At 37.2% G+C, this 19445-nt stretch overlaps 1 protein-coding gene across 2 annotated transcripts in view; it reads left to right on the top strand.

Moving 5' to 3' along the window:
* Nucleotides 1-18538, top strand: part of CAMTA1 (calmodulin binding transcription activator 1) — a 1029661-nt gene extending 1011123 nt beyond the window's left edge. The window contains exons 14-18 of one of the 2 annotated variants that reach the window (XM_027770648.1): nucleotides 236-429; nucleotides 2241-2315; nucleotides 5004-5034; nucleotides 9784-9962; nucleotides 15260-18538. In XM_027770648.1, the coding sequence (XP_027626449.1) occupies nucleotides 236-429; nucleotides 2241-2315; nucleotides 5004-5034; nucleotides 9784-9962; nucleotides 15260-15323 (543 nt within the window). In that variant the 3' untranslated portion in view covers nucleotides 15324-18538. The remainder of the gene's footprint in view (nucleotides 1-235; nucleotides 430-2240; nucleotides 2316-5003; nucleotides 5035-9783; nucleotides 9963-15259) is intronic. The other variant, XM_027770647.1, reaches the window with a different exon arrangement.
* The last annotated feature ends 907 nt before the right edge of the window (nucleotides 18539-19445 follow it).

Genomic DNA, 19445 nt, shown 5'->3' with positions numbered 1-19445 from the left:
CTTTAAAGCGATAGCTGGTCTGAAGGCAACCCTTAAAGTACTATTTTACATTTTGGAAAGGTAGGTGAAAAGATTCCTAGTTTTTGCCTTTTCTTCTGAGTAAACCAGAAACAAAGACTGTGATCATAAAAGGGAAAAGAAAAGTAATGACCTTTCCTTCCTGACATGTTCAAAGAGCACGTAGACTCCTGTGGCCCCCGTTGTTACTGTGGTGCTTATTCTTGTTCCCCTACAGTATGCACTTTATAAAAAGATGACACAGGCTGCCATTCTCATCCAGAGCAAGTTCCGAAGTTACTATGAACAAAAAAAATTTCAGCAGAGCCGGCGTGCTGCTGTGCTGATCCAGAAGTATTACCGGAGTTATAAGAAGTGTGGCAGAAGACGGCAGGCTCGCCGAACAGCAGTCATCGTGCAACAGAAACTCAGGTGGGCTGAGATTTGTAGGGAAGAGATCTCTGACTCGGTTGAAAGAGATGGCCTTGCCTCAATACGAGGTAGGTCTCCATAAGGCCTACAGTATTTGCAGTTACTTTATTTCCAGAACATTCTAGGCGTTGTGACTTTGTATAGCTCTAACTGTGCTGTTCATCGTTTTCTGAGTATGTAGCTCCTTCTCTCTGTGTCCCACCCAATTATTTGGATACTGTCACCCAATTTCAGCTTATATCAGAATTTAGCAGAACCAAAGTTTCCACTCAAAAAGGTATTACTCTTTTATAGTAGTTGAGCTTGCAGTTACTACAGACTTAGGAAGAGTCATTTGGTTTAAACTATCTCATTTTAGAAAATGTAAATAGACTTGTTTTGTTTTGTCTTGTCTTTTTTTTTTTTTCTTAAGAGTTTTTTTTTCCATAGGGCATGTTTGCTTGCCAGAGAGAGAAAATGAGAGAGGGACAGAGATGGTGAAAGGGAAAATAAGAAATCGCCCCCCGGGCGGCATGGCCACTTCACAATCCCTTCTCCTCCAGGAAACTTGGGCACATACACATGGGTCCAGTATGATTTTTAAGCCATTGGTCTGGGACTTGAATTGTGGTCAGCCATGTGGGCGTTCAGGGATGTAACCTCTGTGCCACCCGCTGGCCCATGTAATAAAAAACTTTGAACAAAGTCAGGGCCAGCAGGTGGCGTGATGGTTAAGGCACTGGACTCCCACTTGGCAGACCACAGTTCAAGTCCCAGACCTGGTGGCTTGCTTTCTCACTTTTCCTCTGTCTCTCTCTCTGGTCCAATTAAAATAATATTAGTAAATAGGGGACCAGCAGTTGGTGTAATGGCTATGTCGCTGAACTCCCATGTAGTCCACCACAGTTCAAGTCTCGGACCCAGTGACTTAAACTCACGTCGGGCATGTGTGTATGTCCGCCCAAGATCCTGAGAGGAGAATGGGGGAAAAGGGATTGCAGCATGACCATCACCCCTGGGGGGGCGATTTCTCGCTTTCTTTCTTTCTGTCTCTCTGGTAAGCACTTGCGTCCTATAGCAAAAACCTCCCCCCCCAAAAAAAATATATATGTAGTAAATAAAATTAAGTTAAATAATTATTTAAAGAAAAAAACTTTTAGCAAAGTAGATTACATTGACAAAAACTTAGAAAATAATAGCCCAGGGGCCAGCAGGTGGCGTGATGGTAAAGGCACTGGACTCCCACTTTGCCAACTGCGGTTGGAGTCCCAGGCCTGCTGGCTTAAAGAATCATCCCAGGCACACGTGCATATGTGTCCAAAATCCCAGGAGAGTCGAGGAGCAGGAGTTGCAGGGTGGCTATCCCTCTCAGGAGATGATTTCTCACTTCTCCTCTCACTGTCTCTGTCTCTCTGGCAAGCGCATGTACCCTCTGGCAAAAACCTTAAAGGAAAAAAAAAAAGAAAGAAAGAAAAGAAAATTATAGCCTAAAGAGACTATCAAAACAGGTAAATCAACTTCTAAACTAGAAAGCCTGTCTAATAACAGAGTGACCTTTTTGACATAATGAACTTATAAACAGTCATAAAAGATCATATAAGGGGCACCTTATTTTCAGTCTTTATTGCATGCCTTAAAGCAGGTGAATGTGCTGACACACCCCCTCCTTTCTCTTCAGCAGTGCCCACACTCAATACTATAAAGCAGCATACGCTCATGCGATTAGAGCTGCCACAGGAATTGTTTACTCGGAAGTCCTCCGACACCAGTTTTCAACTTTTGCATATTAGCCTTACAGCATCCTTGTGACCGTAATATTCTGACTTTTTCAGGAGCAGTTTGCTAACCAAAAAACAGGACCAAGCTGCTCGAAAAATAATGAGGTTTCTACGCCGCTGTCGTCACAGGTACGTTAATCTTCATCTATGCATCTTACTCATCAAAGATAATAAAACAGCCCTCACCTCCTTAACCACCCTATGTAAAACTAATCCCCCTGTTAACAATCAGGGTAAATGTGCCAAATTACAACAGGACAGTAGAGCTCTCTAACTAGGGACTAAGTGCTGTCATCAGAACTCTGGTAATCATCGCACATGCAGATGTCGAGCAATGGAGATACACGCCAGTGTTCGTTTGGAGTTGGGTATGAGAACAACTTAGCTGGACTACTTTTTCATTTCGGTGTTCTCGCTAGCCTATTACATCTTTATTTATTTATCCCCATCCTGCAGTATGTTTTCTACTCCACACGCTTATTAGGCCAACAGAAAATAAAACCATTCATTCCATCAAGTTTTCTCAGTTAGAATTTCCAGTAAATAGCTAGTGCCCTCTGCTGGATATGTAGTAGATACCATGTTCTATTACATCGTCGAAGCTCATCTGTGAGAACGAACAGGAGAGAGGACTGGAATGAAAGTGTGCAGGACAAGAAAGGCTTCTGGGAGTAGAGGCACATTTTCAATTAGAATGAGATGGGCTTAGCCATGCCCCGCATTGACATTGAGTGGGTTAGAAGAGGAAGATATTTAAACAACTTCTCATGGAGCCAAGCTAGAGGAGTTTCTTTGTTTCCTCCAATTTGAGCTTCCATGATGAAGACTAGGTTCTTTACTTAGATTTTAGGGGCTGGTGACAGTGTTTGGTTTTCTTTGGGTTAGTATTCCCGTCTGACATCTGTACCGGGCTGTCTGAGCTGTGTTTAAACGACCTTCAGTGTGGGTTTGTTGTTTCTCTGTGCATCAGGAGCTGAGCAGTTGATAGTACCAAACTGTAAAGCAGGCTCTTTAATGTCTTATTTTCTCTTCCTATTGAAGTGTACCAAAAGCCCAAGGATTCATATTCGATTTGATTCCTCAGAGGTTTCATTTTAAGTTGTTCTTATTTCTCAAACTATCTTTTCCTAAAACTTTGAGACTTAATAGGGCTCACTGGTTACTTGTCATTTACAAAAGAATTCCTTTGTAACCATAAAAGAGGACATGCATAGCCACTACATTAATAACCATTAAGAACTTGTCATGTGTTTTCCCCATGGTTGTTAACAAGTAGGCTACCACTCTTCATACTCTGAACTATGAAGCCGTCTTAGGAGATGCATATCAAAATGTAGGGTATGGCTGTCACATAACGGAATTAACTCTGGAAGCCTTCCCTAAATCAGTCTCTCTTCTTTATTATCCTATATACCTTCGGATTAGCATTAGAGTTCTTGTGACCAAATAGAGTAGCCAGTTTTCATCATTTGGTGAAAGTGTCATTGACTCCCTAGACCCCTTTCCTTCTATTTTCTCATGTGTTCATGGTCCTTTCTTCCCTGTTCCTCTTAACACCTGCAAAATGAAAAACCCAGGAAGACAATCCAACCCTGAAAACGATGGACTGCGATCACTTTGAGGAGAATGACATGAACACTTATTTTCTGACACTGCTGTTAATAATAATGCCTCCCACACAGATTTTATTTTCAAGAAAATTACCTTAACATTGCTCTTTTTTTATGTCATTTCGAACAAACCAAATGGTCACAAGTTAAATTATGCTATACTTTTCTCCCTCATTTTTTCTAGAGTTATCTTCAAACTTAATATATGTATAGGTAATCCAATCTTGGTAATTATGAGCTAAATTACATTGACTCCTATACTCATTTTCCTTTTTTTTTTTGTTTCATTTTGTTTTGTTTGGTTTGGTCAAAGCTGTGCCCTGCATGATATTGAGTGGGTTGAAGAGGAAGATATTTAAACAAAACATAAATTCATGAAATTCCCAAATAGGCTGGGCAAAGAAAACCTTTCACTCTTGTTTTTAGAGTTCTTCTTTTACAAACTGGTAGAAAAGTATATCATGAAGATTTTTTTACCTTTCTTAGGTTTAATATTTTAACAAGAAATAATCTCATGAGAAGCCTAACAGGAAGGCACATTAGGAAGAGAACATCAGATTATAGAGAGACTCTGAATTTCTGTTTATTATTTGGAATGAAATAAAGATCCTTATTGGTTATTTACTTAACATTTCATAATTCATTTGTTAGAAGAATAGGCTGGCAAACTTCAACAACTTTTGTACACCAACTCCTTAAGATCAATGTTTAACTCTCATTTCTTTATATTCAATTAAGGATCTTGAAGAAATCCTGAAAATAAATCTATCCTCAACATTTATTTTAAACTCATATTTTCCCTAGAATATGTGTGACCCTGTTTCTTTTCTGTGCTATTTAATATTACTTTAAGAGAAACTGTCATGTTTACTATCCCTGAGAAGCACTAACATCTTTTAAAATAGGAAACCTCGTATGACACCCCCTCAAGAAGGTAGGTAGGTAGTGGCTTCAGGAATCAGTAAGAAATGTCCCATCTCTAAGTCATCTGATCCCAACATTTTTAAGACTTAACAAAACAAAAAAGAATAAATTGGTGAATTTTCTACCTGCTCATTTCACGTACCCCACCATCACTCTTTTCTTTCTTTCCAAAAAAGAAACCACTTTATACTCTTCTTTTTTTGTTGAATTAAAGCTATTTGTAAGATTTCTGTTGTGACCCTCACATGCTAATAGCTCTTTGGTGTTGTTTTACTGTCTAAAGCCCCCTGGTGGACCATAGGCTGTACAAAAGGGTGAGTTTAGCTGCCTGCTAGCCAGTTTATCTTTATCTTCCATTTTCAATATTTTGCTTTTTGCTTGCTTGCATGGGGCTGCAGCCTAGGTATGCCAGTAAGTTTCACATCCATTTTGAATGAAATAAAATAAAATAAAAACTAACCCTATTACTAACACTGCTATTTTATGTAACAGGAGAACAATCACATACAATAGATGTACAATTGCATGAGTAAGTAAAAGGGAGGGACCTTCTGAAACCACTGCAGGGCATGCTTAGAACTTGGTGGAAAAAGCCTTCAGTATAAAAAAATGTTTGTAAATGGCTGGTGGAACAGATTTAAATCTAAATAAGGCTACATGATGAGGGAATATGAAGCAGGGGTTTTTTTGGTGATTTAAACAATTTGCCACATGAACTTTCCTCAATTACTTTGTCGAAATTTCTAAAGCAAAAGGGCTTACTAGTCTGTATTAGGCTTTCTTTTAAAAATATAAGCAAACAAACAAAAAACTGACCTAGTTCTGGTTTAGAGTTACTATTTCCCTATTGCCTTATTCCTGTAGTTGCGTTTTCTGAATCTGGTTTTCCTTGGTACTGTGAGGTGAGTACACAAAGCTGCCCTCTCAGAACTGACCCAGAACATTTATTATAAAAGAGTGCGTGAAGAGGATTTGGAGCGTTTAATGGCAGTGCTGAGTACAGAGAATGTAGTCTGAAGTATCTGAAATCTGTGTTCCGTATTGCAGTTGAGAGTGGTTTCTAGTACATTTGTTTACTTTAAAGAAATGATAATGAATACGTGTTCCTGAGAGTTTTGGAATGCGATGCTGATTTATAAGCATGCACAAGAGGAGGTAGAAGTCTCTGACAGATACAACCATAAAAAGTCTTCAGTTGTAATAAAAAAGTTGGTGTCAGAAAACTGTTTAAAAGTCAGTCATAGAACTCCTAAAAATCAGACTTGAATTTTTATTAATTTCACAACTTTTTAAATAGTCTTAAGAAAAGATGAGTTTAAAATATAACATAGAAAGACCAGCAGTTGGTATAATGGCTATGTCGCTGGACTCCCATGTAGCCCATCATGCTTCGGGTCCCGGACCCGATGGCTTTATCTCACACCGGGCGCGTGTGTGCATGTGTCCAAAATCCCGAGAGGAGAATGGAGGAGAAGGGATTGCAGCGTGGCCATCCCCCCTGGAGGATGAGTTCTCGCTTTCTGTCTCTCTGTCTCTGTCTCTCTCTTTCTGGCAAGCACACATGCCCTATCACAATAAATAAATAAATAAATAAATAAATAAATAAATAAATAACATAGAAGTTATCTCTATCAACTCAGTTGTATTCCATGACCCTTTTTCTTAACATTAGCTGATACTTTATTTCGTCATTTTTAAGATTTCTGAGAATATAAGTCAAAAGATTTTAAAGCTTCTAACATTTCTGGGGTATTATTTCCTGACTAGATTTGTGTCGATGCTTATATTCATTCACTGTATTTTAAGCCAAAGGTTGGCAAACTTTTTCTACAAAGGCCAGATAGTAAATACTTGAGGATTTGTGAGCCATGCATCCTGTCCCAGCTATTCAGTTCTCCTATCGCAGCATGAGAGCAGCCATAAGCAATATATAAAGAATGGCTGTGGCCATATCCTATTAAACATTATTTATAGAGGTAATACTAAGTAAGTATTGAACTGAATTTGACCCACAGGCCATAGCTTGACAACTTAATTATAGGAGAATTGAGTTTCTATGGCTCTTCCTAAATAATGACCTCATCCCTTATCCCTATAAAAAGCTTTTAGAATCTCATCTATTTAAAATTATGAATAGTCACTGAAGGAGAAATTTGTTTTGCTAAAAACAAACAAAAACCCCCACAGTTACTCTTGTTTGCAAATTGAACTACTTTATCCTCTTTGGAGTTAGACAGTTGTTCATAATTGAAATATCTCAGGTGCCATGTGGTAAAATGAGCCCAGATATGTCTGTGTTTGAAATATAAGTGAAAAAGAATAAAAATCTCCATTCCTCTCTATGTCCTCTTACCCTGTATATACACAGCTAATCTTTCCTTTCATTGAAAAACAAAACAAACAAAAAAGACCAGCAAAAGAAAAACCTCTAAGAGAACAAATGCATGCCCTAGTAGTCCACTTAACCAAAGTCATAGTATCTTGCATGTTATATGCAATTAATATAGCCTGCTGCAAGGAACCAGCATTTTCTTAGGAGTGGTTGCTTATGCACTTTTGAAGCTTGTTAGTTTCTGGTATGTTAATGATCATTTTTAAGAGAACATTTTCTAAAGGTGCTTTTCAGTGCCAACCAGAGTCCCTATAATTTCTTTAGTGCCTGCTGCATTCTTTTGTGAACTCCTTAAACTCCTCCTCATGCATGGAAAGTCGGAATTTCATTACATCCCTTATGCCTCACACAGCCTTTAGGTGTTTTGACAGATAGGCGCTAAGAAGTTTTCAGGTTTGTCCTAGCATGGTAATATTTATCTATGAATTAAGGGGTAGTGTGCATATAACTTTGTGTAATTACCAAAATGATCTCCCCTGCCTCTCTCTTCCATCAGAGGAGTCATAATAGCATTCCCTCTAACAATCCCCAAGGTGAAATTACTCTTGGGAGATGGCAGTCTCTGAGGAAGATTTGTATTTCTGTAAGTTATGCCAAAGAAGATAATTTACTTAGCCCAGCTGTGTTGGTGCACGCTGCTAAGATGCTGTGTTCTGCATGCTGGGACCACATGGGAAGCCCTTGTTCAATTCCCGGTTCAACCTAACAGTCAGATGCGCTGTTGTACACCTATCATCCCAGTGACTAAGGGAGGCTGAGGCATCAAGAACACCAGCTCAAGGCTGGCCTGGGTGGCATAGTGAGACTCTGTCTTAAAGAACCAGGTGTGGTGGGCATGCCTTTGGTTCCAGCTAGGAGGCTGAGGCAGAAGGATCATGACACACATAGGGTGACCCTGGGGGTGGGGGAGGAGAGACAATAGTACACTTAGTTTGTTAACTTTTAAAGTATACCATTATTAAGACATTTAAGGTTTATACATCAAAAAATGATCTTTGAATATTTAAAGAATTAAATTTATGGTACAATATTTGTAAAACATAGTTACTGACCCATACCCTTAAGTTAATAAAGCAGAAGGCTAGCTAAAGAGGCTCTGTCATTTGTCAGAATTTCCAAGATGTGGGACCAGCAGTTGGCGTAATAGCTATGTCGCTGAACTCCCATGTAGCCGACTGCAGTTTGCGTCCCAGACCCGGTGGCTTAACTCACGCTGGGTGTGTGTGCGTGTGTGCCCAAAATCCCGAGAGGAGAATGGAGGAGAAGGGATTGCGGTCTGGCCATCCCCCCTGGGGGGTGATTTCTCGCTTTCTGTCTCTCTGTCTCTCTCTGTCTTTCTGGTGAGCGTACGCGCCCTATAGCAAAAACCTCTCCAAAAAAAAAAAAAGAAGAATTTCCAAAATGCAGTCAGCTGATTCCAGCAGCACAGCAATCAGAAATATACTGTTTGTTCCCTGAAATTCTTTGAGGAAGGCAAAGAAAAAACACTAAACATCTTTCACTGACTGCAGTTCATTTTTATCCCGACTTCTCTTCAGGCTTAGCTCTCACTTATCCGATAAATTGAAGTTACCAAATTCTTGATACTGTCATAGGGCTTGTTTTTTTTTTTTTTTTTCCTCAGACATAATAACTATATTTAGGAGAGTGCTTTCCTTACATTACAAGAGCTGTTTAAATCAACAGTTTTTATTATTTTTCTTAATTTAGCCCTTAAGACTCTTTAGGTTTATGTATCAAAAATACTATTTCCCAATAGAATTTCGAGTATATCTAAAAAGATGTTATTCGATTTCATAGCAGAAAAGACAAAGTAGCTCACATAGAAAGGAAATAGCAATAATCAGATTACTAACAGACTTATCATTAAGGTATTGAGACTTACTTGGTCTGAAAACATGCCTATTTTTCTAGATAGAAAATGGTTTTCCACTTCTCTTTTTAAGACATTTCTCTTTTCTTGGATGAGAGAACCTGCTCTCTGGAAAGCAATTCCTAGACAAATTCCTCCTGTCCCTTTATAAGGTGAAGTTTCTATGAGAGAGTCTTCTAAACTGTAATAGTTATTAAAGGTATTATAAGGAGTAAGGATTTGGTATTTTAAATCATCTATTTCTTATAAATGTGGGCCTAGTTAACTGTGTTCAGTAAAGGTGGGTGTGGCTATCCTACTGGAATAAACGAACCTTAAATGGAGGAAGAACAAATAACACATTTTGGTCATAGTTTTTTAAACAACAGATTTTGTCTGTATTTGAGCACTGAGTTTCTAAACACTTAATTTTGCCTGAAGCTGCCAGTCGTTTTGGTAAGTAGTGATTTCCGCGAAGCAGCTTTACCATATGCTTTAAGAGAACAGCCCAGTGAAATACCTTCAGCAGGTTGTGACAGAGTCCGAGAAGTTATGCTTACCCTTTTTGCTTTGTTATATAAACACTTTCATCCAAGGCACAAATCCCTGTGTTTCTCCTAGGATGCCTGAAAGTATACTGTTTGAGGAAAGTAAACTGTGCTCTAGGGTCAACAAATGTGCTCCTTGAGGTAAATTTGATGTGAGGTATAGTTTCCCAGTGGCCCAGCATATTCAATGAGTAAGAGATGAATGTGGGGTGCGTCACCGTGGATGTGTTTTAAATCTCCGAAGTAATTTTGTCTCACTTGCCTCTTTTAGGACATGAATATTTTTGGAACACAGTGGTGTGTGTTAAATTGCAGACAACATGCTCTGTGTCATTCTTATTGGGCCTCTCTGTCTTTTTTGTTTTGCGATCCAAATGAGATTTCTGGAAAATGGCAAGACCTCTCTTTTCCTAAATTTCCCACACGCTATTGCAGCTCTCAGAGCAACAGGTAACTAATCAGAAAGCCACGTCTGGCTGCCCTGTATATTTTTGACGTCCAGCATTGCGAGAATAGACTTGCTGAAATCCACTGATTCATGAAACATTTCTCTGGCTGAGCATTACCAAGTAGATGTAATGAAGCAGCTTTTGCCTTCTGCTTTACTCATGGAGCCATTGTTTGCTACCACTTCCTGAAGCAGGCCTACTTCATTAACTCATAAATTATCATTGGACGTCTAATGGAGATAAACCTTGTGGGCTTTTGCTGGCTTTCAGTGCTGTTGCTTACTACATCACTTCAGTACATTATGATGCAACTTTTTTTTTTTTTTTTTCCTTTTTGGGTTGAGACTGCAACAGTATCCCAGAGTGGTAAATATTTTCAGCCTAGAATAATTGGGGGAAATCCTGGGAGTGTCTTTTACAGTTGAATGGTCACAGGTCCAAGTCTTGCAGTCATAATTAACTGAAATGCCAAGCCGAACTAGTGGTAGGAGTACTACTTCCAGGGTGTGAATATGAGCTTCATAAATGTGTTCCAGAAAGCTCTTCTTAGGGAAGCAATAGTCTCGTACCTGTAGAAGGTTTTTTATTTTTAAAATTTTTTTTATCTTGTATTAATTGTCTCTATGATCTCAGGGAAGATTGTTTTGCCTTTCTTCTGTGTAATAATGGAATTCAGAAGTAAGTGCAATTATAGGACTTTTTTTTATTAAAGATAATGTGGACAATTTTAGATTCAGGTTTCCTTTTTTTTTCTTAAGTGCTGAGTGAGTATAACAGTTGTAATTCCTTAAGAATCAAAAACTCAGAAACCCTGGGCCAACAGGTGGCATGATGCTTAAGGCACTGGACTCCCATGTGGTCAACTACAGTTCGAGTCCTGGTCCTGGCGGCTTGAAACTCATGCTGAGCAACTGTGTGTGTGTGTGTGCCCAAAATCCAAAAGGAGAATGGAGGAGAAGGGATTGTGATGTGATCTCACTTTCCCTTTCTCTGTCTCTTCCCAGCAAGTGCACATTGCCCTATACAAAAACCTAAAACAAAGAAACAAAAACCTCAGAAACACTTAGCCGAGTTTCTATAACATAACTCAACAAAAATTTATTGAGTTACCACTGTTATAAGTTTTGTAAATGTGGTGACCATAAGTATTGGATTTTCAAGTATAATTCCATTTTCAAAATCCTACTCTCTATTTACTAAGTTTGTACACTGAAAAATAGACTTGCAACACAAGTATTATCAATGAAACCAGTTCAGTCAGTTGATTTTGGTCTATAAACATGGATTTTTTCCCCCACTGAATTTTTCAGTTGTTTTTGTCATGTAAGTACAATGTTTATAAGATGTAATAATGACAGATGGATAGAAAAACATCTTATAAACTTTTTCTTTTAAATAAAGACAAACAGGAAAGATTATTATTACAAAAGAAGCACATACTTATGTAGCAATTTTTATAAATACAAATAAGCAAGCTAAACTTTTATTGTGTATCCTTCTTGATAAAGATTTAGTTTTAGTTAATATAGTCCTCTTAGTGATTATTCATGTTCTTGACTGATAATAAGGCAACAACAAATTTCTTTAACTATTTGCAACACTCTTAACTTGAAACATATTTACTAGAATTTGTGAAAAATTCTAGTATAACACATGTTGTTCTAAATAACCTCAGTCATATAATTGTTTTCTGTTCTTTTGAAAGCATTATAAGATTCATTTTATCCACAAACATTTGATTTAAAACAAAACAAAAATTAAGCACCCTTATCTCACCCTCATTACCTTCAAGTACCATAAAATTTCACTTATTATTTTAGTAGGACAGATTGAAAAGTTTCTCAATTTTATGTAAAATTTCAGAGGTAAGTTAATACCAACATGGTCTATAAATAATAAATTAGAGAATAAGACCGAGAATCTTCTTTGATTCTTAGATACATTCTTTTCAAATGTTTCAGGATTCTAATCTAACTGTGTTGTAAAATAATAAATACACTTTATGTGGACATCTTCTTTCCCCAAAACATTTTAATCAACATAGTATCTTATAGAAAGTATGATGTTTTACAATTGAAAAAATGTAACTTTTGTCAATTTCATTTCATACCATGAAAATTTTCCAAATGCATGTGTTTAATAAAGTCTTTCGGAAAACCCAATAAACTAAGGATTGATTTTTCACAACTTTCTTGATATTATGAGGTATTAGAGGCAGTAAAGTGGAATGTTGAAACTATAGGTTTTGAAGTTAAACAAACATGGGTTCAAATCCCTGCTCTGCTGTTTATTAACTCTGATTTGGGGCAGATGGCTTCATTTCTATAGTTCCTGGTTCAGCCTTTACAGCTGGAGGTAATAACAAAATTATGAAGACTGTATAAGATGACGAATGTTAAGTAACCTGAATAGCTATTGGAATGTAATAAGTATTCTCTTCCTTCCTCCCCTTTCTTCCTTTTTCCTTAATGCCTCCCATAACCTTGTTATTAGAATTCATGCCATTTAAGTCATTTTGATGTCATTTAAAATGCTAGTATACTAGGGTATCTTTATCATGAAACTAAGAACTCGAGAGTTACAAAAGTCTAGGAAATATGTCTTTAAGTTGGCATGTTCTCCTTTTTCCTATGCAGACATTGTCTGTGTGGACTTGGACTTAACTGAGTGGTCTTTGAGGCCATCGCTATTCAGAGCAGAGTAGTTCATGGTAATTTAAAAACCTTATGAAACCTTAGCTGACTTTCTAACTAGTTCCAAAACTGAGCAGGGAACCCACAAAAACAAACGTGACCATTTTAATGAAAAGAAAAATGTTTTAGGTTACACCTACCCTGACCATCTGATAATAGATTCTTTGATAGGAAGCTGCATAAAACAGTTCTGGTTTCTAATTTGCTCTCCCTTTTATTTCATCTTAGAGATGAACTTACTTTTAAAGCATTCCTATTCACTCAAGAAAAATTGTGAATGGATATCTTTGTGCTTATGCTATTAGATTTTGAGTTCAGAATTCTTCAAATTCTAGAAAACTCATCAATGATAGTCACTGTTGCCTATTTGTGAATGATTTCTGTGCTAGTGCAGAAATTAAAATGAAGTATTTGAAGTAGCATGCACATTTTATGATAATTCAGCAAACAGGTCTGCACAGGTACAGATGTTGCATGTCTAAAGTCAAGTCGGCATCAATGCATGCCTTGCATTGTCCCAGCCAAAGGGATGTTAGTATAGATTTGCATGTTTAAAAATTGAACACAGATTATAGCATGTTTCAATTTTTAAAAAGTCATTTATTTATCAAGTATGCATGTCCAACATTAGGAATCTAAGATGATACACAGTTCCATACTGTGATGCAGATTATTCTAAAATTTAGTTATCCATGGTATATGGAGTGTTAAAATTTAAATAATAGCTGGATCTAGTTGTGGACAGAGCAGAGTGTTCTAAGTATAGCTGTTAAAAAAATAATTCGGCAGTTTGGGAGATAGACCGTTTTGTCATTGTTATTGGTAAATTTCACCCTAGGATCAAATTGGGCTTGGTGTATGTAGTAAATAAATCAGACATAAAACAATCGTTGAATATTATAATCATCTTAGTGTTAGTGGTAATGAAATAATAAAATTTTCTTCTGAAAGAGAGCTTCTTCTCTTTGAAGAGATCATGTCAACTTTTCAGAATACTCAGAGATGATTCTGCTTGGAGGTGGTAAATACACTGTTTTCTTAAATTGCTATTATAGTGTATGTACCACCCCATTGACTCGCAACCTTCATAATGGAGCAATAATGTATTACTAGTTTTTTCAGAACATTTTCTTCCTGCCCAAGTGTTAGAAAATAAATAGCATTTATTTTCAATTAGAATTTTAGGGTCAAGAGGTGGAGTTGAGATTAAGGCATTAGATCCTACATGGCTGACTGCATGGTTTGAGTCCTAGACTCAGTGGCTTGAAAAACCACACCAGGCATGTATGCGTGTGTCCCCAAAATCACAGGAGGAGGATGGATGAGATGAGATTATGGTGTGGCCATCTCCCCTAGGGGGTGATTTCTCACTTTCCTCTCTCTTTCACTCTCTCTTGTAAGCACATGCACCCTTATAGCAAAAACTAAAAAAAAAAAAAAAAAAAAAAAAAAAAATTAAATACAATTTTAATTTACTGGTATAACTTAATAGAAGAGACCTTGCTCTTAGAAGATCAGAAAACTGTATTTGAAATTGCTTCTGTGTAGGCCCAGATCAGACTTTTTTGGTTGTCATGCTTTTGATGTAGAGCATAGGTGTCCTGAGAAACTGCTGCTGCTGTTTGGCTAAAATCATCCTCTCATACCCATTTGTGGGAAACAATATTATCATCTGGTATGCAGTACTATAAACTATGACTTACACAGCATGCACTAACTTGCATTTGATCATTTTGCTATTAAGGCACGCTTATAATTATTTGTATAGAATAGAGAAATATCCTTACAGCTTACAACCGCTTCCCTGGTACCCCATCTCTATCTGGTGACCGTAGTCAAAACACTAAAGGAAAATGCTATATTAAAAAATACAGATCAGAGGTTATCATTAATAAACAGTTTGCTGATACAGACTTTCCATGAGGCAGTATGTAACAATTTCATTTTAATTCATTTACTGTAGTATGTTTGATAAATTAGAACAAAGTATCTTGTCAGTATTGCTCCTCCCACTGCCATCCATGTGATAGCATTGAGGAGAAAGGGCCTGAATATGGTGGATGGAAAGAAAGGAAGAAATGATGAAATCAGAGACTCCACAGTACATGAGCGAATAGTAGGGTTATACAGATGTTGGATCAGGTTCAGGATAGCTGGCAGTCTACTGTGAACAATGCCATAGTTCAGTCTCTAGGTATATTAGAAGCTAAATAAATGTGTGTACAGTTTCCCTAATTTACATTACATGAAAATATAGGACATTAATGCTGGTCCACCTAGCTAAAAGAAAGTTTTTTGAATAATTTTTTCTAAGATGAGCATGTTATTGTTACACTTAATTAAGTAGACTTCAATTTTGCATTGATGTAGAGCAAAATTTTAGATTTATATATATTTTTTAAAAGATGATCTTAAGAAGAATCATATCTTCTTCTTTGAATATTTTCCCCGACAGTTTCACAGGACTTTGTTTTGCCATTGATCCTCAAAGGGGTTTTTGTTTTGGCTGGTCATTTCAGAGGGAATGATGATACCCCCTTTCCTCTATTGAGTCACAGTTTCACTATGTAGTTATCGCCCGGTGTTTGTTTTGTTTCTCTTCCAGAGTGAAAGAATTGAAAAAGGCCAAGGAACTTGAAGACATACAGCAGCATCCCTTAGCAATGTGACATTGCTTTTCAGACTGTTTTCATTTCTGTTTTTAGCAGAGACATGCAACAACACGCGCGCGCGCACATACACACACACACACACACACACACACACACACACACACAATCCCTCTGCAGTTTTGGGGAGATCGGCTGCAGGATTTTAACAGGAATGTTTTGGTCATTGCATTTGCACTTTCATGGACAACTTTTAATTTGATCAGCAAGACATCTTGGAACTCAATCTTCTGTTGGATCATGGGAAAACAAGACACCAGGAGGAACTGAATGAGGCTTCCTCTTAGGAAGAAGCCATTTTCCTTCTCATATAGGGCTGTATTCAAACATCGTGTGGAACTGTACAAATATTTATACCAAAAATATAGATAAGAAAAGGTGGGGATACACTAGCAACAACAACAACAACAACAACAACAAAGAATGCTGTTCCTGCACCTGTCGGTTATTTCCAAGAAGCTGAATCTTTGGGATTGATTCTCAGTGGAGGGCTTAGATCATACAAATCTTTATTGGGTCCGTGTGTTCTCATTTCCTTCACTGTTTCTGTTTTTTTGTTTTTGTTTTTCGGTTTGTTTGTTTGTTTTTAATCTATACAGCACACTTAATGCAACTTTTAAAATCTGCAGGTTTTTAATGTCATGTGGAAATTTGCAGAGGGGCGGGTGTGTGGTAAACGGGTAATGCATGGGAAATAATGAGAAACAGCTTCCAGAGTTTTCCGTTTATTTTCTTGTCCCCACCACCTCCCGAGAACCTGCGAATATAGTAGTCATCTTATCCCTTTTCTCATGTTCAGCACTTTAATTTCTTTGCCTTACTTTCACGTGCAATGAGAATTACTTAAGAATTGGTAAAGCATGTAGCCTTTTTTAGTAACCTTGGAAACTGTAGTCATTCTAAGGATTCATATACCTTGCCTGGACATTTGCCACCTAAATGATCAGTGTGGTGCTGCGTTCTGGCCAGTAAATTCCATGTTTTTGGCTATATTTCATCCAAACTGAGCAGTTTCTGTGTATATATAGAAGGTAGAAATGAAAAGTGAGAAAATATTTGAAAGGGATTATATTAATTGCTAAATATTTTATTCACAAAGGTCAATAACATGGCAAGATAAAATTATTTGTATAGTTTTGTCTGAATGAGCGAGAAAAATGTGGATGTATTGTTTGTATATATTGTATATATTAAAACAAAGAGATATGTGCATGAAATCAAGAAAAAAGAAATGAACAAAAGCAAAGCATTAGTGGCTATGGTCTGTAAAATGAAACAAAAAAAACTTTATTTCACTATAAGAGTACTTTATTTTAAATGTTCTTTAGAAGAACATTTTGCTAAAGCATGACTAAACTGCAAAAAAAAAAAAGAGCTACTGTATTTAGACTTAGGAAAAAAGGCAGAGTAACATTACTTAAAAAAAAAAAAAAGGATATGTTTACATTTAATTTTGGCTACCAGGAGTTTATTTTATTTTATTTAAAATTTTTTTGCCAATGGTGCCAAGTAATGTGAATGCTGATATTGCTTAAGAAAATTAAGTTACTTTTGCAAAACAGATAATCATAAGATGAATCCGTATATAGCTTAACACCATCCACTCACTCCAACAAAGAACACTTAGAATGATCAAAACCTGACAAAAAACAATAGTATGAAAAGTAGAAAAAATGTCACGTTTTCATATCTCCTGCTGGAAATCAGAAAATGTAATAAAAATTGCACACAGAAAAAACTAAAAATGGAAAAGATACAGACTGGTCTTGTAGGGATGTCATGGTTTATTACTATTTCCACATAATGAGGAGCCAAAGAAATCTGATGCTTTTAAAAATTAAATTACTAATGTTAAATTGAGAGAATAAAGTTTGCATTTGCTGATGCCAGTTTAAAATTCCCAGGTTAAGTTTGAGGAACAGTTGGTTGTAAAACTGGGGTGTTTTTCCTTGGTCCTGGCTGCCAACTGTGAGTTAAAACTCAAGGCTTGTTGTGAAGCCTAAAAATATTCACAAATAAGCTTTTAAACTGGTGTCTTTAGAAGGAAGGTAGATAACAAAAAGATTGTGGTAAAAACTGGGGTCAGTGCTCTTGGTGCCTTTTCTATAATTGTACTTGTTTTTTAATTCCTTCCTTTCACTGCCAACCTCGAATTACTGTACAGTATATGTCTTTCTGCTTGTGATCAGCTTTGACAACAGTGACGGCCCCACAACTAGTAGCCACCTGTACATTTGTAAACTGACCTGACTCAATTTTGTTTTTAAATGTGTGGGTTATGTTGCAGCTGTTGCAGTCCCCCCAATGCCGATTATTTTACACGGTTTGACCTATAGGAGGACACTGAGTAATTTCGAACACGTAGTTGCATTCACAAATGGGGATAGAACGTGAGAACCAGCTCTTTCAGAATATCTTAGGTTAATACTGGATTGGGATGCTTATTCCATCTACTATGGTACAAATAACTGACCTTTTGACCAGAGTAGTGACCTCAGTGGATTTGCTTTAACCCTCACATTTATTTTTTTAAATGTTTCACATGTTACATTATTAGCCGAATAAGTTAGAAAATTTCAGAAGATAGAGACATAGAATTAGGAGGGTTCTTATGGAGGGGATGGGAGGTAGGTTCAGAACCTACCTGCGTAACCTACCAGTACAACTGTGAATCCTAGGTGAGGTACAAATGCACTTCCACTGAAATGAAACATTTCTGACCGCTTTTTCTTGGTTGTGAATCTTAATTTCAAATATAAGATGATAGGTAAGCGCAGCTTTCTTGGATAATCTGAATTCCCAAGTGCCAGGAGTAGGATTTCATTATAAAATTAATAGCTAATCTTATTCTGTCTCCTGAAGATTTAATTGCTATTCTTGTTACCCATTCGAAATCAGCTGTACTGTGTGAACGAAATAAAGACAATAACACGAACCCCTCTCTGGCTGCACGGTCGCTTATGGCAGTTCCACACAGTAGTTGGCGCCCAACGGGGGGTCCCTGAGACTTGCATGTAAAACTAGTCTAGATGTCTTCTTTTTTGTAAGTTTTATTTTTGTAATTGTGCATGTAAAGCATCATTGAATCAATGGATCTGTTGAAGAACTCAGCTGCTGGAAACCATGCAAAATGTTTTGAATTGCCCTTAAAATATGGAAAATGTTTTCTGAATGCTTTATATTCTTTCTGCTGTAAATTAAAAATGAAGAAAATTTCCCCATACTATGTCTGTGTTTTGCTTTAACCTAACTTGATATTGAAATCCGAGGTAATAATAAGCATGTGTTTGGAACCATGAAAGAATTTCAAGTATTTTCCTCCAAACCAGATAGTGTTTTGACCTTGAATGTTAACGTTTTAAGTGTTCGTGAAACCAAAAGATTGCTTAGAACCACTATTCCTAGAGCACTTGCTTTTCTTACCTATCTTCCCAGACATCTCTCAACATATCAGTCATTTGTCTAAGTGCAGCTACTTTAAAGATACAGATGTCACTCTAAATTTACCTTTTCAGTTAAAATTCTCTGAATTAAAAAAAAAATTATTTATTACATGAGTATGAGAGACAGAAATACCATGCTCCTTTCAGGGTTTTGACAGAGGATCATACCCAGCTTCTTGCTACCCAGATAGCAAACATTCTCATGCCCAGTGTACAAAGGGTTGTCTCTGGATGTAAACCAGTAACTTTTCCATGTGAGTTTACTGCTGTACCACCATTTGGCCCCTCTTATTTATTTATTATTTTGCCATCTTAATAAGGTTTTTGTTACAGGGTACATGCGCTCACCAGAGAGAAAAAGTGAAAAATCAACTCGGGGAGGGAGATGGTCATGCCATTACCCCTTCTCCTTATTCTCCTCTCGGGATTTTGTGCATGCACACATGTGCGCCTGGCATGATTTTCAAGCCAGCAGGTCCAGGGAATCACACCATAGTCAGCTGTGTGGGAGCACAGCCACCCACCTGACTTTTTAAAGAAAGACATTTTCCTGTTATAGGACTATTAGTCATCTTTCCTGAGTGTTCTACCATTATGCTCCATTCCCTTTTCCCCAAAGCCTCTTTGTCTCCCTAGTAGTCTCCATCTCAGTGCTACTTAATACCAGCCAAGTTTTGCT

Source organism: Tupaia chinensis, unplaced genomic scaffold (genome assembly GCF_000334495.1).
Source record: "Tupaia chinensis unplaced genomic scaffold, TupChi_1.0 Scaffold000146_1, whole genome shotgun sequence".
Taxonomy (NCBI): domain Eukaryota; kingdom Metazoa; phylum Chordata; class Mammalia; order Scandentia; family Tupaiidae; genus Tupaia; species Tupaia belangeri.
This window is presented reverse-complemented; position numbering and strand designations above follow the sequence as displayed.